Source organism: Anoplopoma fimbria, chromosome 20 (assembly GCF_027596085.1).
Source record: "Anoplopoma fimbria isolate UVic2021 breed Golden Eagle Sablefish chromosome 20, Afim_UVic_2022, whole genome shotgun sequence".
Classification (NCBI taxonomy): domain Eukaryota; kingdom Metazoa; phylum Chordata; class Actinopteri; order Perciformes; family Anoplopomatidae; genus Anoplopoma; species Anoplopoma fimbria.
This window is the reverse complement of record NC_072468.1, coordinates 17,955,042-17,979,832: the sequence shown is the minus strand read 5'-3', so window position 1 is coordinate 17,979,832 and position 24,791 is coordinate 17,955,042. Positions and strand designations below refer to the sequence as shown.

The 24,791-nt window shown below is 39.9% G+C and overlaps 3 protein-coding genes across 3 annotated transcripts; 1 reads left to right on the top strand and 2 right to left on the bottom strand.

Annotated features, from left to right (window-relative positions):
- Positions 1 to 375: 375 nt before the first annotated feature.
- Positions 376 to 5,081, bottom strand: LOC129109559 (uncharacterized). Its single transcript, XM_054621657.1, has 9 exons — positions 4,714 to 5,081; positions 3,615 to 3,656; positions 3,146 to 3,304; positions 2,888 to 3,025; positions 1,843 to 2,073; positions 1,693 to 1,749; positions 1,424 to 1,566; positions 1,223 to 1,290; positions 376 to 1,008 (listed from the first exon to the last, which is right to left on the bottom strand). The coding sequence occupies exons 2-9, from the start codon at positions 3,640 to 3,642 to the stop codon at positions 924 to 926; spliced, it is 909 nt and encodes a 302-aa protein (XP_054477632.1). The 5' UTR covers positions 3,643 to 3,656; positions 4,714 to 5,081; the 3' UTR covers positions 376 to 923.
- An 85-nt stretch (positions 5,082 to 5,166) lies between these two features.
- usp5 (ubiquitin specific peptidase 5 (isopeptidase T)) lies at positions 5,167 to 17,820 on the bottom strand. Its single transcript, XM_054621589.1, has 20 exons — positions 17,363 to 17,820; positions 16,243 to 16,371; positions 16,080 to 16,146; positions 15,850 to 15,977; positions 15,312 to 15,457; positions 14,895 to 15,079; positions 13,995 to 14,089; positions 13,017 to 13,210; positions 12,667 to 12,738; positions 11,697 to 11,784; positions 11,421 to 11,546; positions 11,186 to 11,339; positions 10,441 to 10,603; positions 10,263 to 10,351; positions 9,039 to 9,167; positions 8,529 to 8,672; positions 8,281 to 8,423; positions 7,213 to 7,363; positions 6,976 to 7,060; positions 5,167 to 6,065 (listed from the first exon to the last, which is right to left on the bottom strand). Exons 1-20 carry the CDS (start codon positions 17,468 to 17,470, stop codon positions 5,972 to 5,974), a joined length of 2,490 nt encoding a protein of 829 aa, XP_054477564.1. The 5' UTR covers positions 17,471 to 17,820; the 3' UTR covers positions 5,167 to 5,971.
- A 316-nt stretch (positions 17,821 to 18,136) lies between these two features.
- On the top strand, positions 18,137 to 24,375 carry p3h3 (prolyl 3-hydroxylase 3). Its single transcript, XM_054621612.1, has 16 exons — positions 18,137 to 18,457; positions 19,715 to 19,899; positions 19,987 to 20,145; positions 20,562 to 20,754; positions 20,875 to 21,006; positions 21,149 to 21,291; positions 21,454 to 21,543; positions 21,623 to 21,675; positions 21,763 to 21,842; positions 21,935 to 22,062; positions 22,148 to 22,243; positions 22,433 to 22,583; positions 22,760 to 22,877; positions 23,120 to 23,195; positions 23,278 to 23,418; positions 23,897 to 24,375. Exons 1-16 carry the CDS (start codon positions 18,163 to 18,165, stop codon positions 24,065 to 24,067), a joined length of 2,211 nt encoding a protein of 736 aa, XP_054477587.1. The 5' UTR covers positions 18,137 to 18,162; the 3' UTR covers positions 24,068 to 24,375.
- The last annotated feature ends 416 nt before the right edge of the window (positions 24,376 to 24,791 follow it).

Sequence of the window (24,791 nt, the reverse complement as noted above, 5' to 3'; positions counted from 1 at the left end):
TATGTTGAACAAGGTAAAAGTTATAATCCCTAACATTTACATATTTTAAAGCCCTTTTGGGCTAATGGTAGACATTTTTTTGTGAAATAACCATTAAATGTAAACATCCTGTCAATAATTACTTTAAAAAGTAGTTTGTATTTTTTGTGAAATAACCATTAAATGTAAACATCCTGTCAATAATTACTGCTTTAAAAAGTAGTTTGTATTGTTACTGGTGAACTTCCCTGCATTATTTTTTAAATTACCTAAACGCACAGTGCACTCACAAGAAATAATGCACATTAAGTTTTTTGTGATTTTATCTCACAGATAGAAACCTCCCCGGTCCCTTACATGTGGATGCAAAAAATATTTTTTCAAAGTTGCTTTTGGGTATCCTTACAGTTTATTGTCTCAGGAAAAAAACAAAACATGAAACTTCAATACAGTTCTCTAATCTTTCATTTACAACCCACAAAAAGACAAAGTATACATAGACATCTACCAAATACACAGAAACACAAGTAAGAAAGTATTTCTTAATCAGCTGAGTTTAATTTTCAATGATAAGCACATTAGAAGTTGAAAATTCTGTATTCAAAGATATTCTTCACATGTTAGCATGAGGCCTAAATGACAAAAATAAGCACAGACTGTTGTTGTTCTCCCTTGCAGTGGAGGAGCCTATTTGCATTCAGTTCACTGGTTATACTTGGTGAAAAAGCTCAAAGTGCCCACATCATTACATTTGATTTTTACTTCCATCTTGAGCATTCAAAAGCCAATTTACATTCATGATACATTCACACTGGGGTTCTCATCCACTCGCTCTCTCTTTATCTTTATCTATTCCTCACTTTCCCTTCCTCTCAACCTCTCTCTCTCTCTCTCTCTCTCTGTCTTCATGTCTTTCTTTCCTTTCTTTCCATCTGTCTTTCATTTCACAGCATTAGCAGGGGTTGCGGAGGGAGAGCTGATGGCTTCTCTCTCCGGCGTTTTTGCTGCGGTTTTGCTGCAGCTGCTGGGCTGCGATAAAGAGAGGAAAGAAGAGAAGTTTTCACACTAATTACGACACAATAATGAAGCACTCGGTAAAAGGAACAGTGAAAATGAAGGTCAAACAGTTAATAATTTAAAGTGAATAGAGTCTATTAGAAAGTATCTGTAAAGTGAATAGATATAACTGGAGAGGGGATAAAGTAATTTCTTTACTAGATAGACGCGAGTTAAGAACATTTACCTGTCACACTTGCAGTACTTCTTTGGCTTCAGTGGCTGTCGGCCATTCTTCATCGCCTGAAATTTTCCCTGTAGCAGAAAAGAAAAATCTAATTATATATATTTTTGCTTGCCCCAGTAACCCATCCTCCTTCATCCCACCTTCTAATTCAAATGTACAAAGCAGCATGTCAAGATTCCCTGGATGATTTTCATTACTGACCTGCTTTTTCTTGATCCTCTTGCACAGGATAATGACAAAGACCAATAGGAGAACCACAACCAGGCAGCCCGCTCCAACTGCAACCCACACCCACCAGCTGAGGCCCAGCAGAAAAGCAGTGACAGATGGAGGGTGAGTGACGCCTGGTTGAGCCATGAAAACAGACAATTGCAACAAAAAAAGGAGTCAGTGACACATCAAGCGAAGAATCACTTTTTTAAATATGTGCTCATAGAGGGTTTACCCAAACGAACACAAACGATACTCACAGTCGACGCAGGTTGTGCCTTGGGAAAGGGTTGGATCAGCTGGTACAGGAGTAGGTCCTGAAATAAAAACACAGCACATCTTCGTTGTGGCCACATAGGTTGTAATTAAAACGGTATGCAAAGACTTTGGTTAAAGCCAGTGTCCTATACCTTTAACTTTGATGGCTAGAATCTGACTGTACGTCTCCCCGCCACTGGGGAATGTACACTCCCAGTCGCCTTCATCAGAGTGGTCTACGGACTTGAGAATCCCTGAGTGTAAACTTCCATCTGGTCTCTTCCACGTCGCTGTAGAGCCTTGGTCCAGACCTTCTACCTGACAGTCGAGCTCGGCCTCACTGCCCAGCTGGAGCTCAGTGGAGGGGCTGGCCTTGACTGACACTGAGAGGGACAACAGACGAGGGCAAAGGATAAGGTGAGAACCACAAAGAGAGAGAGTAGTAGTCCAGAGAAGAGTTAAACAAAAATGTATCACCATTTCTGCAAAAATGGTCACAGCTTTGCAGACTGGAACATCTGAATTTTAGGGATGTTAAATCATGAACTTAAAGGGGCTTTCCATCAATTACACACTGCTCATAATAGGTGGCTTTCTTAAGTTTGAAGAAGGTCTATGTTACAAACTGGGGGAGGGAAGTTTGAAAGATGTAGAAGTTTACCAGGCAGAGAGGGTCTAGTGAAAGATATTCTCAAGTTGTACCATGGGTAATGTAGGACCAAGTGTTTTTGGACCCTGAACCGTATTTGGGATTAGAATCAGGATATGTCAACCTCTGCTGCTACGATTTTGACCGAACTTTTTCTTAAAAATATGTTGTTTCTTTATATCCCTCAATGTTTATAAAGATGCAATCCTAAATTGCTGGAATACCCCTTAAAGGCATATATATATATATATATATTATATTTGTGTGTGCTTACATGTTTTTTTTACTTTATTCGTTTAGTAAATTTGCTGAAATTATTCAGATAAGTAAAGAGTTGTTTGAAAAGTAAGAACAATCATTTAATTTTACTTCTCTTGTTTACTTACTTCAAAGACTCTTAAATATTTAAAAAAAAATATATTTTATCAATCCAATACCTGTGGGTGTAAATGGGGAGGATTTTTATATTACACAATACAATTAGTATTAACAAAAAGACTTATGTATCATGCACTTCTTTTTTTTTTTTTCTTATGTCTTCTGCTCACCTGAGGCCACAAGAAGAGTGTGTTCTTGACGGTTCTCATCTGCAATGCAAATGAACTTCCCGGCATATTCTTTCTTCACTAGAACGATCTCCAGCTTTGTTTGCTTCACCTTTGAGTTTGTGACAATTTCACCTTTCCCTGTAGCAGAACATACATGTAATTAACAATAGTGACCTTTTAAAAATAAAATATTGTGCTACAGGTTATTTTAATTGTTTGTTTGTTTTTTCAAAAGAGTTGTCTCAAGTCTGTCTGTACCTTTGCTAGGGAAGCCTCTGTGAGAAACTCTATGTAACAGGTCTTTCTCATGATACCACTCCAGCTGCTTTGTAAAGGTGTTTACCCCACACTCCAAGATGGCCTTCTGCCCTGGTTTTGTGACGAGCACTTTGCCTGAAGCAGAAAGTGCACCAAGCACTGAGGAGAGAGGAGCACATTCATGAAGCACATTTCACTGAGTATGATATATTCACAGGAGAATACCACAAACTTGTAATAGATGTTATTACTTTGCATTTGAGACTCGTAGAGTCAATATGAAGTTAAAGGGTAATTTATCAGCTTAAATCTGGGAGTCAAACACAATTTAAATTATTTCCCGAGGTAGATGAAGAGTCTCATAAACATAAGGGGACATATTTGGATCTATGTTACTGGTTACTCATAACCCCGTTATTTTAAAGAACTAATTACAATGATTTTTTGTAGAAGACGTATTTGAACTCACCAAACCAAAAACACACGATTGTCTTCATTTTCAAAGTTGGATCTAAGTGGAAAAAGTAACACAAATGTACATTTCAGTCAAGACAAAAGTTTTGAAGGAAAAAGCAAATGCAATGCAGTGGTTCATGGTGTGAAAGAGATACCACACACAGCTTCTGTTTGAGAAGAGCATTCACCAAAAAACATGTGATCCCTAACCACCGAGCTAGCTCTCTACTTCCTTCCTCTCTCTGACTCTTGTATTACTTTGTAGACTTGCATAAAAAAACAAAAAAGCAAAATTGCAGCATATAATTTGGCTGTTTTGCATTTAATTAACACGCTCAATAATGCTTGTGAAGATGCTTCGCTGTAGCCCAAATCTGGTCTGATGGTTAATCAGAAATAAGAGGTTAGTTAAAAAAATACATTATTTTGTTGTGCAGTTTTCTTTCTAATAAGGAAAACAAAATAATTCTCATTGAATTTCTGACAAGCCCTCATCACACACCGTCTCAGTATGTGTTCTTTAATGTTTCATGATTTTGAAAGGTTTAAGATTTAATTTCAACAATTCAAATACTTGAATTTATTTCAACATTTCTCATTTTGAAGTTACAAATTACATCTTTATATTTTGGTTATTTTGGATAGCCAAAACGATTCAAATCTGCCCAGATAATTAATACTTAATAATTTTGATAACTATACATCTAAAAACTCTCATTTAACATGAATATATTTCCCCTCACTGACTGAATGGTTATAAAATAGGATAAGAATCGTTCACCTTTAAGATCAGATCGACCTTAATATAAACAGACTTAAGGCTTTTATACATGGGTACGCACATTTTTCTTTGTCACATTTTATCTAGGCTCCTAAACTTCAGTTTCTAAACAAATTGTGTTTTGAGAGAGATATAAGAAGACATACAATACATACAATAGCAACCTATAAAGTGTTAAATATACAGATTTTATTGAAGTGGTTCATCCGTCATTACATTAAGTTTGGACTACATTACGGTAGAAAAGGAAGTTTCAAAATGGTCCCATTAAATCCAATAATTGCAATTTACAATATAAAACTTGATTTCATGATCTAGTTTGAGATCTTACCTTAATTTTGAAGCAGTGCAGTGTCTTTTGTGTTTCTATTGGAGGCCAAAATCTTTCCTCATCCTCTTAGTGCTTCACTTCATCGAAAACATGGCAATGAAGCAAAAACTGTAGAAGGCGGAAGACATCTCAGGAGAACTTTGCACTTTGGAGTTGTAGGCCAATGCTAAACCTTTGCGGGTTCTGCTCTTCATGCATGCGCTTTCTTGCAAACTAGGCCAGGGATTCTGTACACGGCAGAGTTTTTACTTGTAGATGGAAAAAAGTTCTGCTCAGTGGCTTAAAAACACTGGTTTACAAATAACTAAGCAACACAGGCATTTACTATTTTAATCTCACAGACAATTTCAGTTTTGATCATGTCAAAATCATAAAATGGAAAAAAAAAAGTGAAGTGAAATTAGCTGAATATAACGGTATCTCCATGACGACTCGTTCAAAAAGAGAAAGGCAGAAAGACAATTTTTTATTTGTCACAGCAGAAGTAACAAAGGATTTTTGTTTGCAAAATAAAACAATAAAACAAATATCACCCTCACCAAACTTTGAAGAAAAAACTGGTTGATTGGATAATTTTTTTTTTTTATTTCCTTTTTGTACACACATTTCAGCGGTTATTCATTTGTTTGATTTACTGACACTCTTCTCATCGTGGATGTTTTACTGTTGTTTTTTTCTACTTCCTCACTGAAACAAGCAGAGGAGAAGATGGCGCCACGAAACTGCAACCGTCTGATAACAGAGGGGGCAGCATATTTTGATGGTGGGGGCAGGGACTACTGATGGCGGTGGAAATCAATAGTCAGGACATGGATTAGGGTGATAGTTAAGCAAGGAGTGACTGGATTTAACAACCCCTTCGTGTTTGGGGCCTGTTCCATGAAGCTTTGTGAATTATCTGGATACATTTCCTGAGTAAAACCTGGAACACGTGTTTTAACCTATTTCAGATGGTTTTACTCAGCATAGTTGTCCGGGTAAATAACTGAATATGCTTCTCTGAACAGGCCCATGGATTGTAATCAATGGATAAAAGGAAATAACCTCCTTCCCAAACACCTTTTATGTACATCTTCACCAATGTATTTAAATGTGTTTATATGCAATCTGAGAGATTCATTTACACTTAAGTCAGCTGTGAAGCAGGCCAGGGCAACTGTAAGAGCTTGGTGGGGCTGTGACTATGAATGCTGTCTCGTGTGTTTGCGTTAGCGTCCACATTACTCCTCCTTCACCCCGGGTCTAACACTCCCGTGTCTCATTCAGCCACTCTCTGGTAGAAGTAGAGGTATCCCAGGTCTTTGGGAGGTTTCTCTGAAGCGCAGACCTTCTGATCATTGAAGATGACCCACCTGTGAAACAGAGAGATCACTCAGTTCACAAAAAGCTTCTTTATAACAGACAGGTTATTGATTTGATTATGTATACAAAATAGAGCAGCTTTTTAAATCTCATTTGAGAATAAAATATCAACCACTTCGGTTAAGTGACGGTTGCTTTTTCCAAACAACATATAAGAACAAATAAAGGTCATTTATGAGCATTATTAGGTCATTTATTTGTTCAAAATAATTACTATTAACAAAATATAAAATCAATGTGGCATTTTCTCCTTAAATGGAAATAAACTAGTTAAACCTCACTTCCAGGATAGGTTAATGCTTTTCCCTGTGTTCAGGTTCAGACCAGACCTGGAGTGTGGTGCCCCCTGCTGAGGCACTGTCGAATTAGCTACTTCATTACATTACACCAGTGTTTCTCAAATAGGGGTAATAGTACACCCAGGGGTACTGTGGAGTACTGCAGATTTCTATTAAATATTCTTCATCTATATTTCCCAAAATAATTATACTATAATAAGTTCAATAAAAAATATAGTTTAGGTTTGATAAACCAAATTTTCTTTTCAATAATCCTATTTTCAATGCACCAGATAGCTGAAGTAAACTGCTGCAACAAACAACATTTTTCTTTACTACCAAAAAAAGGTTTTTGCCCTGGTTAGGGGGTTTACATTATTGAAAAGGTTTGAGAACCACTGCATTAGAATATGTTATTTAAAGACCTTTAATTAATAAATGAACTTCGGATTAGAAAACAGACAGCATCATTTGTGAGACTGTAACAGATTTGTTTACCGTTTCTTTCAGAACATGGGATGTTCATGAAATAAATTCTCGCAAGATAGTTTTTAACAGATGACTTTTAATGACATATTGTGACTTTGAAACAGCAAAATATATGTGAAAAAACCCCACTTACTGCTGATCCTTCTTGATGTGACAGACGTAGTGGCCGCACATTGTGCTCGTCCCCATGTGACTGATGAACGCAAACAGCTCATACTCTGTATAAAAGAGAGAAATCACATTCAATTATAATAAGGCCGTATTTATGATATACATTATAAAATATGAAATCAAATTAAGATGGCAATGTTGCTGCTGTCTAATTTCCATGTTTCTCAACACATCTCTCATCCTTTTCCTTGAGACTCACTTCCTGGTCCGTCTTTGACACGAGGCCCAGGCGGAAGATCTCTGTCACCCTCGCTCTCTGCGGCTGAGCGACCGCCTTCAGAAACATCCATGGACTCCAGGTCATCCAGGTGGGAGAAGATCCAGTCCACGGCCCGGTCCAGGACATTACTCTGTGAAACAAACACCAGATAAAGGAGACATCATTAGAGAATGTCAAAAAAGGACTATTTGGTCAAATAAAAGGCTTTTCAAGTCTGTTTTGACTTTACAGTGCAAGTACAACACTTTACATGTGTCTTCATAGATTGGCAATCAGATTATAGAAACATAGCAAAATACATTAGATGGAGGGTTAAAGTTTGCTTCTGTAAATGGATTCAAATGTTTTATTTTGTCATAGTAACATATCTTTAATAATACTATAACAGTCATTATATAAGAGAAATACCAGAGCTATGCTGCTCAAGTGTTTTCTCAGCCTCAACATTAGAGTGGTACTGTAGCCAATGATGAGACAACAGTAGAAGAAAAGCTTTGCCTGCCTCGATCATCTGGAGTGATAGTTGCAGGGTGACCCAAACTGGTCCACGTAGTTCTTTGTCTCACTAGTTAAATTGTGAAAAAGTGTCCCGACAAATAAGTGCCATTGACCTGTGCCTCTTTTAACTCTAATTGACTTTTGTCTGCTCCTGTCATTCATCAGCAGTGCTTTGTCATGTGACACCTTATATTGAGCTCATTTAAAAAATAATTACTGTCAGTTTCCTTTGGATATGTGGGCAAAACTGTGGTGGCTACTGTAAATTATTTTGTCACAACCACAAACAGTAAATCAAATCTAAGACACGTCTCTCCTACCAGTGCTTCTAAGACAGCTAAGTGCAATTTTTATCTAAATCCTGCTCATCTTAACTGAGGTATTAAGGCCAACAGCCAGTAAGTCTCCACAAATGACAAAACTTGGAAACATTACTGTCTGAATAAAAAGGTGGCAGCTGTGCCTGTATCAACACTGTTATACTTTTAGACTAGTGGCATATGAAATCAGTCAAATCCCCATCTCAAACTGAAGGAGAGTGATTCTAACCGTGGCTCGAAGAGCTTTGGTTGCCTGGTCTCGGCTGAAGCCCATGGAGACGATGGTTGCCAGGTGCTCCTCGGAGATGCTCTCTGTGGGTGTGGTCCCGGGGCCGGAGCTACAGCCTGGCAACACCAGGGGGGCCGCAAAGTCTACAGCCAATCAGAAAGGAAGGAAAGGAAATGAGTGAGAGTGAGAGGAGCGAACGGAGTGATTAATGACATGCTTTCTGGTAAAGATCCCATAGCTCTGCACACCTGGGTCATCCTTATGGCTCATGATCCAATCCATGACATTTTCGATTCCAGTGTTCCCAGTGTAGTACACCGCTTTTCTGCAGGCGTCCGGTGGGAATCCCATGTCACATAACAGGGCCACAGTGGTTTCATCAATGACTGGAGCTGAATGTGTTGAGAGGAGAAGGTTGAATTACTTTATGCATTATATATTGTTATCTTATCTATGTCATGAAATTTACAAATAAAAAAATAATGTTAATGCCCTGTAATCAGTGGCCAGGGGATGACACTGTAACTTTTAATTGAAATGTAACTCAAATCACTTCACATGATACAAAAGGAAAACAAAATTAAATAAGGCAACAGAAGGAAGCAAGAAAACACAAAAGTCAGAAAAAAAGAAAAGGAGGAAACAAGGGTGGACAAATAGGAGGAAGAAGGATAAAGAGCAGAAACAACAGACAGACTAACACAGCAGTGGGGAGTAGAGAGAGTCGTCCTCATCGTTGCCATGGAAACCCAGGATACCTTTAACCTCCACATCTGGGGTCATGAGTGGGGGCGGGGCCACCTCTGGTAGAAGCTCCTCCCCTGGCTGCTGGCCAGTTGCACGTAAGGCGCTCAGGTCCAGGGTGTCAGGAACGTCAATGCTCACGTCTGCAGAGGAAAATCATCAATTACACATTCTCCACTTTGGTCCAAATGTTTGTTTTCCACACTATCATTTTAGAAACGACATTGGTTGTTTCCAGCTGCTTAAAGTGCCAAAATTTGCCGTGTTGCTCCTCAGCTCTGAGTCCTCCTCTGCCCTTGTGCTATTGGCTGGTAAATACCAAATGGAAGGCAGCTGCTCAGCTGTACTTTAGTACAGCTGAGCAGCTGCCTTCCATTTGGTAGTTATTTTGTAAAGATTGAATTCATTGCTCTAACCTTGCTCAAGGTTAATGCAAAAAAGGTAATTATTCTACAGTCAAACTTCAGTTGATCAGCTAGTTATCTTAAGTTTGTTTTTTTGGTATCTTAACTACTACAACAAGTCTTTGCCAATGAGCTCCGGAGGGGACAGATGCACTTTTTGTTCCTCTTTGAATTTTAACTTTTCTTTTTGTTTAGGCTATTTAGTTATCGTGGTTTCATTTCTACTTAGGTATGGTGGTTTGTTATTTTGGCCAGTTAAAATCCAGCTTCTATACGTGTCAAAAAAAGACTTAATCTTAAAAAACTGACTACTCATATTCTTCATGTAGTTTTACATTACTTTCTTTTACCCCCGTTCTCTCATACACATGCAAAAGCAACAACCTGGAGAGAAACAATTGTACTATTTTTGATTTCCCCAAAGACAGAAACACAGAGTTGTTCTCAACAAACCAAAAGGAGGGGGGGAGGAGGAGCCCTCAATGGCTTCCAAAATCACTGCAATTAACTTTCATGTGTTAACACACTGCAGAGGAAATTAACATATTTGTTGTAGAATTCAGTGTAGTGGGAACAGGAAGTATTAGAAAGAGTCGGTTATGTAAATAACAGTAATGACAACATTATAAATGACAGTGAGCCTGTGCAACAAGAATTTCTGTATGTGTATCAGGAGTATTAATACAATACTCCGTCCTTCAGAATATACTACGAGTTAATGTGTCTCAGTGAGCAGATTTCCAACTCTGTTAGGATTAAAAATACACACTTTTGTGTAGAGAAAGAAAAATATTTGTCTCTTCAACACAATCATTAAATAATATTTTTGCTTACCCAGTTTCTTGGGCACCCAGTCGAGGCCAAAGGTGAACTTCTTAATCTGGATGACCAGGTGGTCGGGAAAAGAGGCAAAGCGCGTTGTTCTGACAAATGAGACAAAAGCTGGCATTAATAAATACATCTTGATATTAGTTTCATCATTTTCAGTATGTGCGGCTGTCTCTCTTCATACTTGGTAGCAGTAGTCTTGGACTGCACAGCCGAGCTCCAGAAGTCTGTGAGGATCTCTGGTTCACTGAGGGCTGCCATGCAAGCTGTGAAGGGGATTTGTGCACGCACTGTGGGGGCTGATGAGTCCCCCTCCTCACGCCGGCGCTCCGCCTCCTGAAGCTCTTCTGTTGGAGAAATAAGTTCTTTTTTGAGAAACACTACTAGCACTATTACAACTACTCACCCATCTTTTAAGTGGTTACATCTCCAGTCTGAACTCGAACACACAGCTGATGTTTACATGAGGTTACGTAATGCTTGTTGTTTCTTTCTGTCACTCTCACTGCAGCCGAGTTCTCTGCCATCATTACGTTTTATGTTGAATTATTCCTCGTTCAGCTTACCTTACCTTACATTTCCTTTTCAATTAATGTCAACTAATGAAAGTGCACAGTCATGGTGGTGCTGCTCTTTTTAATTTCACAATCAAATATTAATTTTCATATTCAACTGCAACATCAGTTGCTTGTTAAGAAAAAAAAACACTTCACTTTCTAAATACATTAAGTATCTTAGAAGATTAATAAAAAAATAAAAAAATCCACCCCAAATTGAGTCATTAAAGCAGCGGCACGGCTTTGAATCCGATCCGCAGCCCATCACTGCATGTTGTCCCCCATCCCTCACCCTTCCCTGTCTTTCTATCCAATAAAGCCAAAAATCCCCCCCAAAATTGAGTTGTCCATCGTATTGCGTCAGCCCTTCACCTGTGTTGGTAGCCTGATCCATCGGCACAGGCAGCTGGACGATGTAATCCACCCGCTGCGTGTACTTGGCTTTCTGTGTTTGCTGACACACAATCCTCTCCTCCACCAGGAACCTGAAGGCTTCAGATGGGTTGGACCCAGAGCGACAGTTCCTCTGTGGGTGAGAAAAATGATAATATAAGAGAATAGCTGGACACCAAAAATAGATAGCTTGAGTGTTTGAGTGTTACTCTACCTCCAACATGTTTATGAAGTACAATAAAAACTCATGAGCATCCTGTTGTCGATTTGTAGAGAACTCTGCGTGGCCCCGCCCAACAAGTGCTTTGAACATTCTTGGCGCTATACCGATTTGGTCTCCCTGCAAACAAAGCATGAACAGTCAGATTTTAGAGCTGATATTAGGTAGACCACGTTTTTACTTATTTCTGAGTGTAACTCCCATATGTGCCATGGATAACTGTTAAAACTAAGACGTGTTAATCCACTGTGACTGATTGTTTTTTCTTACCCTGGGTTCAGATGCACCATTTTCATCCGCAGGGTCTGGCGCTGGTTTGGAATACTCTCCTGACAACAGACCGTAGCCGAGCTTGGCTCTGTCATAAAAAAACAAAGCTGACATCACCGAACATCCAACAATATAACAGAGTATCATACAGGAAGGGGATTTGGATAAAGGCCTAGATGTATTTTCAACTTTCAAAAAGCCGGGGGAATGTCTAATCAGGGAAAAGACTCATCTCTTGTGGATATAAAAAGTTTTTGTACAGCAACAAAAGTAGATATTGTTTGAATTAGGTCACATACACATGAAATCAGGCAGATTTAAATTTCAAGTAAAAACATAATATTATATACAATCATATCTGATGGTTGTGTAGTTTAAAAAAAACAAGTGACAGACAAAACGTGTTTAGTTACTGTATAGGGCATACACATGACCAATTCCAGACTAAGGTTTCACTTTTGTTTCTACAATGAGTCCCTCTATCAGCTAAGATTATACACAGTAGAAGCAAAGCTTTTTTTCTTGCAATGACTTAGAGCTAAAATGACAAGAGATCAAGTGTCAATATAGGTCTGTCTAAACCCTGCTGATATCAATTGAACATTTCTATTCATGAGGACAACACACATTAAAAACAAAATTCACATTTACAGCTTTGAGGCTGACAGCTGGCACACTATGACTATGTTTGTGTGTATTCATGTGGATGGTTTCTTTCATCTACTGTGACTATGATGGCAACATTTTCAAAACAAATGATAAAAAGGGAAGGGTGGGTGTTTGAATGCCTGTGTGTGGAAATTTGCTAGAGGAGAAGAGGTATACAAAAAAAAGCACTTTGGAATTTGTAATATTTTTTCAAAGACTGTCCTTTGCTTTCCTGTCATACAGCGGAGAGGGTGCTATTAGGCACCTAATGGTAATACATGAGCTCGTCAGAGAGAATAACCAGACACTAGAGGACACTCACACTTGGGTTTTAAAGTCCTGGGTGGGGTCACTTGGGGCTTCATCAATAATCTTGTCGATGTTAGACACATATCTGGAAGGCATGAAGAGAAGGATATGAAACAAATTCTTTACATTCAGTATCTTACAGATAATGATAAACAAAATATATATTTTTTTTAATAAAAATTTAAATAATTATTTCAACTCTAATGCTTTAATAACCAACTTGATGGTAATATTTTTTATTGCAGTCTGTCATAAGAATCAACATTGTTTATTATCACATCACAGGAATCACAGAAAGTGACACGGTAAACATAACTGGGAAGAACAGGAGTATGGGGGCTATGAGTAGAAGAGGGTACTAACTTGTTCTGGAAATCTGGAACGGTGAAGAGCACTTGCATGACAGAGTTGAGGTAGCAACTGTTCCCTAGATTCTTCATGCCAGTCAAACCGGGTCCAAACATGGGCCGTAGGGTGGTGCCCGACTCCTGGATCACCTCCCACTCCCCCACACGCTGGTTCACAGCAATCTCCAGCTCTGTCATTGTCCGTTCGGTCTGAGAGCAGAGAGGTCAAAGTGATAAGAAAATGAAGGACGCAGGATTCAAGCAAATGAAAGTCTATGCGGAAGCCTTCAATGCAAGTTTTGAGAATGAGGAGCAAAATTTGCAATGACAGCAAGCAGCTGAGGAAGAAAGTACAAAACACATCATCACAACACTAAGTGCTGCACTTTGTCTTCAGCTCCACTGTAGCACAATTCTTTCACCCCCCTCTGTGCATCATTATGTGTGTGCAGCAATACATTAACGAGACAAGAAACAACATTACAGTGCACAGTGAGAGGTACAGACATCTTAGGAATTGACAACTGTGTAGTCTGAACTCTGCATAAGAAGAGAAGCAGGTGGCAAAGAAATTAATGGCAGCAGGGAAACAGAATAAACATGTGTGGAGGAAAGTAGGCGGATATGAAAAAATAGGGATGCTGTGAAAGAAAAACTTCACTGTAGTATTATTTTCCATCAGTAATAATACTATCCTTTAGTGGTATGTTATACACACACACACACACACACACACACACACACACACACACACACACACACACACACACACATATATATATAGTGCAAATATATATATATTTATTATGTATATATCTCTGACTATATTTGTACCACTTGAATCGTAAAGTTAAGTGTTCAACGACAACTCAATTTGATATTAAACATAGCAAACCATTTGGGAAAAGGGGCAGATTTCATATTTGCAATTATCAATGTGAAGAAAAAGAAAAAAGTCTGCTTCCACTAAACACAGCAGAACCTCAGAGCTTACCTTCTCCATGGTCATCATGTTGATGCCAAAGTGAGCCAGATGCTCTGGTAACTTGGAATCCAGTACCATGTCATCCTCATCATAGGAATACACATCTGGACACAGAAAACAGAGTTGGCAATTAAAGGCAATGAAGCCGAAAGCTTTAGAAAAATGCTTAAACTGCATAAAGTCAAACATCTTTTAATAATAAAAAAGCCCCATAGCCCATATTATGCCAGCAATAGTATAAATCCAACCCAAATCCAATTTTGTTATCCTTTTTTGCACTCTTGATTAATGTCATTATGCTTTTAAATATATTGTTAAGAGTTTTATTATAAAAAGTGAGAAAGAGGGTGAGAACTAGAAAATGCTTTTCCTGCAGAAAATGCGTTAGAATGCTAAAAGCTGAAATAATTTGCTAAACATTGCTGAAAATACAGAAATGTTATACTGCCTGCCTTAAATATGTTAAAGCGCAAACAAGTTTGCACTACACTGCCGATAATCTCGTCGTTTAAATGTTTGGCAGATTTGGAAGTGGAACTGCATTTTCGAAAGAAGCTAAGAGATGAATTACAATGCACCAAAAGCTGGAAGCAAATTGATTTTACTGTCAAAGTGTTAGTAGTGGTAGTGGAAGTGGTAGTAGTAGTAATAGTAGTAGAAGAACTAATCAGCATTCCAAGGTACAGGACAACATGTGTTCATGTTAAATAACAAGGTGATTTTAGCATAAAAGCTAATATGGGATGTTGTTCGAAGTCTGTGGCTCTTGTGTTGTGTAGCGGGCTGCTATTATCAAATAGTTTGATTGAATGAACAGAAACTAGTTCTACGTACTAGAAAAAAAGCTTTTTCATTTCAGTTGGACTTTCACATTTTTGAAACAGAAAACTCCTCCTGCCATCTGCTTACCTGCCCCATCAGGAGTGATGGTACCAAGTTTGACAGCAATTGGGTATCCTGTCTCCTGGAAGTGTAGAAGGGCATGGTTGTTGCCCCCGGTGCCATCAAAATACCTGCGACCACACAGCACTTTGCCGTCTGTCAGGTTCATCCAAATATTCTCCTGGAGGTCACACACCTCACACCGCCAGCCACTAGGATGGAGAAAAGACTTTTAACACAGACTCTCCAATAAAAAAAGTGTAGCATTAATGGACCAATGCAATTATGGATCAATGTATCCTAAATGCAAGAGCATTATTGTGTACATTTTCCCATTTGCAGTTAGACATGTAATATAAGAAAAACTTTGTTTATAAAGTCACTAATATAGGAGGAACTCCGTGGTAGGTTTATTCAAGGGACAGAATTGGCACAGTGTCTCACCTGGGAGGGATCTTGACTCCGTTGTCAAGCTGTTTAAGGCCAGCAGCATGCCTCGACTCCTGTCTCACCTCTCCATCCCACTGTTGAACTTGTAAGGCATGAGACACTGAGTCGGCTGCCATTATACCCGCCATTGACAGGGACACCTTGTGGGACGGAAATGAATCAACAGGAACAAATTAGACCTGACAACAGTTCATGATGAAACTTCTCAACTACTTGAACTACACTGAAGGTAACAACATGGATGACCAATATAACCCCTATGTGCATGTGCCCTAATGTTATATTATTAGGAATATGTACAGTATATTGTATGAAAACCAACTTGTCAAAGATCTGTAAAGACTGCCCATGTTTGCAGCCAGCATCTGTTCTATGTGCTTGTTTTGATGAGAGCTATCACACTTTTCTGTATTATGACAATGTGTAAATACACGTATTGTAGAGTATTAAGTATTTTGCCATTGTGTTAACGCAGACTTAAGCTTAACAGAATGATAACATTTATTTTGCCAAAAGAGACACAAGATCTCACCCGCTCTCTCACAAATTCAGGCATGGTAGCAACGTCCTCTGATGTCACTTCCTGTCTATCAGGTAAAATGACCACCTTTATATCCTCTTCATACTGCTCCTGCTCCACATCAAACCCTCCTTCAATTCCTGGTCAGAACAGAAACAAGAGGGGAGGTAGACCCAGGCCAGTTTTCAAAAGGGGAAGTCTGTTTAATCTCTGTTTGAGTAAATACCCTCTCATGGACTCACCTATAGCCAATCTGGTGGGCTTTTTCTTTGGCGGGTGACCAGATCCAGAGTTATTGTCATCTTCCTTCTGTGGGGATAACATAGATTAGCAGTGCGTGTTGAGATTTGTTTAGTCAACATGTTAGGAGTAGGTGAAAATAGTGTCAAACATCATATGTGTCACCTTATCCTTGCGAGTCCGGGTTATGTGTAGGTAAGCCCTCTGGCCGGTCCGGGCGTGGTACCGGTCCACATACTGACTCCCAAAGCCAAGGAAGCTGTTCATGCACACAAACAGTCCTCCTTCACTTTCCTGTAGAGAAGAAACAGGCAGTATTGAATGTGACAACCTGTCCTCACCTCTCTGTACGTCATCAGTTATAATGTGTTAGCATGCTGAGGTTTAATGTTATTGATGTGCACGAGGACATTCCTACTTAAAATGAAGAAACTATGGGCTACAAGGTGTCCCTGTTAGTATAATGGCAGCCGACTCAGTGTCTCATGCCTTACAAGTTCAACAGTGGGATGGAGAGGTGAGACAGGAGTCGAGGCATGCTGCTGGCCTTAAACAGCTTGACAACGGAGTCAAGATCCCTCCCAGGTGACACTGTGCCAATTCTGTCCCTTGAATAAACCTACCACGGAGTTCCTCCTATATTAGTGACTTTATAAACAAATATTTTTCTTATATATATATATACATGTATATACATGTCTAACTGCAATATATATATATATATATATATATATATATATATATATATATATAGTACCAGTCAAAAGTTTGGACACACCTTCTCATTCAATGTTTTTTCTTTATTTTTTATTATTTTCTACATTGTAGATTAATATTGAAGACATCCAAACTATGAAGGAACACATATGGAATTATGTGGTAAACAAACAAATGCTCAACAAACCAGAATATGTTTTATATTTTACATTCTTCAAAGTAGTTGAATGAGAAGGTGTGTCCAAACTTTTGACTGGTACTGTAAATAACACAACAGTTACCAGTGCTGCCATAACATCGACTGAGCTAGCTTGTTAGCTAGTTTGACAGCACACCCAGTTGCACTGACACAGCTAGCTAGCTAGCAAGCTAAGTTTCCATTACAGTGCAGTATTAGCTTAGCTTGATGCTAGCTTAGCTGGTTATTTGAAACCGGAAAATCTGGGCAGCCAGCGCGTTAAAGGAGGACAGCACTGACAACATGCTTCATTAGACAAAGACAAGACAGACTGGAGGTGAATGGGGAATGAAACAACACTGGTTGTGGAGTGAAAGGAGGATGGCTCACCGGCGAGGAAAATGACAAGGCGCATTCGTCTTTGTGGACCCCGTCCCCGGGCTTCGGGACCCGGATTGTGGATAACACCGACATCAAAACATCACCGACCTCCGCCATGACGAGCTAGCTAATACCGCCTTTCAGTGAGACACTTGCTGCTCTATTGTTTTCACCCCAAGCCTCTTGATACCCCCGGCTCGGAAGAGTGTCTGTTGTCTAGCCCGTCTGGTGTTGTCTGTGTGCGGCTGAATGAATCATGAGACGCCGCCTGGTGTGAAGGGAAGGCCGGACAGACTCGGCTGCGTCTCTTTACCGTAATGTGTAGTATATAGGCGGCAGTGTGATTTTGGGGAAAGCAGTACATTTACATTCAAATCGCTTCTACTAAAGCCAAGTCACTATGTATAATGCTGTCTGCAAATTGGGAAATTATTGCTCAATAGACTGGCGATTTACACGTTCACCAGGTAATTATTAATTACAGTGCGACTTATTTTACTTGTTTTACGGTAATGGCCGTTTAACTCAACCAACTACCCCATGCGGCGACATAGACGTACTGCAGCTTCACTTGCAGGATAACAATCCGTTAAACACCTCGTCTGCTCAAAACACGCCAGTGAATAACATTTAGCTTTATTTAAATTAATAAAAGTATTGATAATGAATGAATGCATGATGTGAAACGGGAATCCATACTCTCCTAAAACTTTCTAGATTTCACTCACACTTCTTCATTCCCCAAATGTTCCCATAGTCCCTCCTCTTCTCCCAACTCCGTCTCCTCCACGGGGTTTGTTTCCCTCACCATGGCGCTGCACACGGATCATTCCCCTGTATACGTGGCGTTTTATTTTCTTATTACAACGTTACTTAATTGTACTTCGGCATCTCCGGGAACAGGCAGCTCCAATGTGTTGTCTCTGCTGCAGCCGTATGATTTCTTATACTACAGTGGAGTACGATCATATTTTGGTGCGGAGTGGGTGAAGGCTGCAGAGCTGCTGGAGAAAGCCATCATAACCAAGGAATCACTGTCTAGAGTCCGCAGGCAGTGTCATGATGACTGTGTGGCAGCAGGGAGAGATGCATTTAATAAACTGGGTAAGTAATTATTATTGTATGTGTGTATAGAGAGAGAAAGACAGACGGAGAGTAGTGGGTGTCCTTACATGGGGTCACTGGTGGGCCATTTTGTTATTATGGGCTTGTTCAGTAGTTATTTATTAGTCATTTCTTAATCTGTATGGGCAATACATGAAATGTACAACACAGTCAGTAACATGTTAATGAAATGTAATACTTCCCTGTCATTACTTCACCTTAGCCTCTGCCTGTGGTTCACCAACCTTTTTCATCTTTAAATGAAGCCATGTTTACTTGTGACTTTTTTATATTATGGCCTTAGTTTGTAGCTACAACAGTTGTCAACAGTTGTCAACACAGCAGTACAAGCAAAAAGTTTTTTTTTATATTCTCAAATTGTTTCCTATGAGGAAGTTTTGTGGCCCAAAGACAGGGTTAAAAGTAATCAAATGTTTCCCAGGAAAAGGCAAAAGGAAAACTCAGATATTCTGTTTTTCTTTATAATCATCTTGTGACCCATCTTTTTTTTATCTTGGTCAACCTTGGTAACCCCTAACCTCTGCAATGCATACATTTATTAAATTATTGATGACTGAAATACAAAAACACATTACAACACTATTGCTTAAAGTTATCAAATTTTGCTGTTTTACTTTACTCTTTTATCAGAATTAGGCCTTGAAGTAGCCAAACTAACTGCTTCAGATAATTACTGGTGGGAAACCAGACAACTATAAAGTCACTGGCAGCTTCCCTGATTCTCAGTTTCTGTATTGCAAACTCAAAAAGGAGTTGAAAAATGTAAATATGAATTAGGTTTGTTGCTTTATAAATCTTTTCTTTTAATATAGCATTTAAACTCTTTAGGGTTGCAAAGTTCTGGTATTATTCAAAGTGGAGACTTCCCATGGGAATTTATGAAACTTGAAATATCGGTAATGCAATGGAAATATAGGGGTTAGTGTTATCTGCTCAGACTGTAGCCTTTATACCATGTCATATGCAGATAGAAATTAACCTTTTACCATATCATAAGCAGACATAATCCATTAGGTTGGCAAATAAATCCATTAATTTGTCAAATTCATACAGTGTGGAATGGGCCATAAGGTGAGCCCAATATGGGCTGTGTGCAAATGTGTACTCCAAATGTTGACGATTCTTAAACTATATTTATTAATTAGACATCCTTATCTTTTGTTTTAAGGATGGACAATCTTCAGTGTTAGTGTATATTTCAGACCCAAAAGTGACTCATGTTTTCTGTATTGTTAGACTCTGAAGGGGGGAGTATGTGGGACCTCTGGACCTTGGATTGGGTGCAGCAGAAGGCAGAATGTTTGAGGTTCTGTATTGGACGCTCCGTCACACCTGCAGGACAGCTCCCTGTTTCTACTGACATAGATTATGAATTCAGCACGCGGAACCCTTACAATTTCCTGCAGGTCACATACTACAAGGTAAGCCTCAAAGCAGCATTTAGAGACACACAGCTTAATGTCTACGCTGTGACTCTCTAACTTTACTCTCCTCTTCCTGCACATCAGTTGGAGAAGTTGCAGAAGGCGGCATCAGCAGCTCATACCTACTTTGTGGCCAACCCCAGTCACTTAGAGATGAGGAACAACATTGAGAAGTACAGACGGATGGAGGGAGTGACCGAGGAGGCCTTCCAGGACAGAGAGCTGGAGAATGAGCAACACTGGGTGAGGAGGGAGGGATGATATCTTTGAAAAAAGGGGACTGATCTATTGGGTCAACGTCAAAAGGAGGGATGGGACAGTTTTCTTTGCTGTAGAATGTTTCTTGTAGATGTGAGTTTAGAAAGACAGCCATGGCCTGAGGGACTAAATTCCTCGCTCTCACTTTCACTATCTATTCTCCAACCGTGTAATCCAACCCTGCTTTTACTTATTGAAGACCTCTGGCTAAGAAACTTACTTTGTCCATCAGACATGCTTGTTATAACATGATAAGGCTTGTCTAAAATGGGCTTAATTTGTCCATGTTATGGCATGCTTCAAAATCTGTCCAAATGTTATGAACAGAACAAGGCATCGTTTTTGCATTTCTTCTCTAATACATCATCTTTGTTTCTCTCTTTACGTGTCATCAAACCCAGGTCCTGTATGATTCTGCAGTTCAGTATGAGGCCTCATCTGACTGGGTGCAAGCAGCAGATAAATGGAAAGCTTGTGTGAACAAAACACTGCAGCAGACAGACAAGTGCAGGGTGCAGTGTGAGGTGGTCCCCCAACGGCTGCCAGAGGACAGGGGGGTGGAAAGTAACGATGGCGTGTTTGAAAAGGCTGCAGGTATAAAAAATAAAAAAAACACACACACACACACAACAAAGGCCCCCAGACTGAGGCTCTACTTTTCTGCAGAAAGAGAATGAAAATGACCCATTGACCCTCCATTTCTTTTCCGTCTAGCTCTTTCCCTCTCCCTGCTCTCGTGCCGGCAGTCCTGTGTGACTCAGGTAGCCACAAGACCCGGAAGGATTTCTGCTCAGGAGGACTTCCTGCCAACACAGCTGGAGCATCTGCATATTGCACAGTTTAAAGGTCAGAGTTTAGAGGTCAAACTGAAGATAACTCAATGTTATGATACAGTGTCTGTGTATCTTCCTCTGAGTTTTCATTATGTCAGTATATTTTGAATCTTAAGTGCCACGCCTCCTTATTTTGCATTCCTGCTTCCCCACAGCTGGTGATATAAGTGGAGCCCTGCAGACACTTCGCAGCCTTCTCTTGTTTTACCCCTCTGACAAGGACTCCTTAGACAACCTGCAGCTCTACTATGAAACACTAGGGGGAGACACAGAGTCACAGGGCACACAGCCTGCTCAGGTATTAATGTCCATTACATTATAATCACAACTATGGCAGTACTAATCTAAGGTCCTTAGGATGCACTGTCTAGAAATGACAGAGATGCACACTTCAAATATATATTCCGTCTCCTTACTTGTGTTCATGCTGACTAAATGTATGTGTGTATTTGTCAAACAGGAGATTGTCGGATACATTAGTCGTGCTTTGGAGGAGAAGAAGCTCCTGTATTTTGGTATGGAGAACCTTGACTTCAGTTTCACAGACCCAGTAAGTTCTGAGGCAAATGCAGGATATTCTGATCCCCAAAATGAAATCCAAAAATGTAATTCATTTTCTTTCCCTTTAGGATCTTTGGACTCCAGAAAATGTTGTACCTGAATCACTGAGAGATAATTGGAGGTGAGAATGACAGAAGAAAAAACATCCTGTGTCAACAGCTCTTATAAAAGTTAATGGGCAGTCAACTTAGTATTTTTTCACTTTCAGAGCTGAAAAAGAGAAAATAAACGATAAAATAAAGCAAGGAGAGCAGAAGGAGGAAGTGGATGACAGTGGCTTTTTTGCAGGTGAGACAATCAGTTCACCCTCTTGTTTCAGTCTGTAGAATTAAGATTTTACAAATGTAATCTCTCATCCTTTCTCATTTGTCCCTGTCCAGGTGGTCCAGTCCTCCAGGTGGGTGTGACCATCACCATGGACGACCAGGTTATGAACGGGACCAATCGGGTAGTACTCGACGGAGTCATGACTGAGAAGGAGTGTGACAGACTACTGCATTTAGCAACGGTAAGATCATATCCTTAAAGAGTCCAGCCTACTTAGATAGAAAGAGAAGCATATTTAACCTATCCTGTCATCTTGTCTCTCATAGGCTGCAGTATCTGCTGGGGATGGTTACCGGGGACGACGGTCTCCGCACACGCCTCACGAGACGTTTGAGGGCCTGACTGTCCTCAGGGCTGTAAAGGTTGGTGAACAGTGGAGACAGAAATGTGATATTTTGAGCAAACCTGAATAACCTTTACTTACAATGAATGAACTAAATGTGAATTAATTAAATAAACAGGCATACTTTCATGTTGGTGTGCAGTGCTGAGCTCATGCTTTAACATAATTTATGAAACTGGTGTTTTGCTAACATAATCTTCTATCCCAGTTGGCCCAGGATGGTATGGTAAACCAATCAGATGCCCGACTGTTACACGAGCTGGGCGAGAGAGTGAGAGTGCTGCTGCACTCCTACTTCAGGAGCCCCTCAGAACTCTTCACCTCTTTTACACACCTGGTCTGCCGCAGTGCCATTGCAGGTAACACCAACATTACCCACATCTCTCTTGAGGGAGATCATTATAACTTGCTGAAGGAAATGTAATAGTGCTGACCATGTGCGACTAAAACAACAACGAAGACTTTAATACTGTGAATTTAGATGTTTCCTTTTGGAAAGAAAAAAAAACATTTGTTTGTTTTTCTATGCCCTTAGGTGATCAGGAGGGCAGGCTGGATCTGTCTCATCCTGTCCATGTTGACAACTGTCTCCTTGAGCCAGAGACCAATCAGTGCTGGAGGGAACCACCAGCATTCATACACAGAGACCTCAGGTACACAAACATAATCTTAGCAGCAGGGAGAGCACAGCAGCCAAAAAGATAAAATTGTATTAGTAATGCTATGCAAAACTACTTTACCAAAATGGACATTAACCATTTAAAGATCAGTTCTAAAAAACATGTTTATTTTCTTTGCTTCAACAGGAGAAGTGTTGTGAATTTAATTTAATTAACAGCTTAAATGAAACCATAATGGTTTGTTTTAATGGCTGAATGACCCATTGCTCCCACAGTGCCATTCTCTACCTGAATGACAACTTTGATGGAGGGGACTTGTTCTTCACTAACAGGGATGCCAAGACAATAACAGTAAGTCACTTTTCAACCTTAATCCCAGGTTCCATCTGAGCTCACTTTCCTCAACCTCTTCCATCTTCCTCTGTGTCTCCAGGCTCGAGTAAAACCCAGCTGTGGTCGACTGGTGGGCTTCTCCTCGGGTCCAGTAAATCCACATGGTGTTACTGCAGTGACCAGTGGCCGGCGGTGCGCGCTGGCCCTCTGGTTCACAAAACAGAAGATATACAGGGACATGGTGAGCATAATGACGGCACACAGCAGTGACCTGTCGCCTGCAGTCACGTGATTGTTATTGTCTCGACACCGGTGTTGGATAACAAGACCAGCTGCAGCGCAATGCAAATCTGGTGGTTGTGTTCATGTTTTAGCATTCACAATGCCCAACCACGTCAGTGTCCTTTTAGATTTAGCATATATTTGTACAAAATCTTTAAATAGTTACAGTAGCTTTAACAGTTCAATCCTGGCTGACGTTTAGCATCATACAGACTGTCTAACTCATCCTACACTTGACACTATTTAGGTTTTAAAAGGAAGAAATAACACATTCTCCTTCTTGAAAATTGCAAGTTGAATTCATAAGCAATAAAACACACTCTTCAGAATATTTAATGTACAAGCATATGAATTAAAATGACTCAAAAAGGTAATAAATGTAATCAGTTGCTTCCAATTTGATCCGTCATGGCTGTGCTTTTGTTTGTCTTCCTCAGGAGCGAGAGGAGGCTGAGGCCTTGTGGGCTGCAGACGGACAGAGTGTGGCGAAAAAGGACGGGGAGCAGGCGGAGGGCGGTGCCACCCCTGCCAGGAACGCTCGGAACCAAGCACCGACGGAGAGGAGCAGAGGGAGAGGCAGGGTGACGGGGGGGAAGGATGAACTGTGAGAGCAAAAACAAACCTTACAGACTGAACCACCCAAACTGGAATACACTTTCATTTGCATCCACCATCCCATAACAGGACCATCACCTGACTCTTCAGATTTTAGCCACACAGTCACTCTCTTCATCTTGCGGCCTTTTTATGTAAAGCTGCTTGCTGGTTTGTATATACTGTATTTATACTGTATATGATAAAGATAAGTGAGGGAAACATGGTCTCTTACTTCCTCTAAAGACAATCTGTACTTCTGTTTTAGACCGATATCACTCCCTTTACAAATGAAGACAATAAAAGAAATTATTTTAACCAATGTTGCTTGAATACTATATACCGTATACACACAAATGAGGGACTAAAAGAGCATTAGAGACAGAGAGAGGACAGAAAAGTTCAAGTTAATCGATTAAGAGATTACCTCACGCCCACTGTGGCTGCCTGCTGATTAAAAGTAAAACTAGGAGATTAATCCTTTTTCTCAGTCTGTTAAGTGTAGAAGTATGTCATACGATGTGCTATTAGACTGAACAGCAGTAAGAAACTGTAAAATAAATTACATTAGCGCAGTACATCAGAAACTACAGTTGGAAGCATGAAGAGGTAGAAAAAGGGAACACAGAGAGAGTAGAGTGAGGTGCACAGGGGGGGAAAGGATAGAAATAGAGAGATTACCGTTAATCTCGCATAAATGAGTGCATTTGTTTATGAAGCTTAAAAAATCTCCCATTT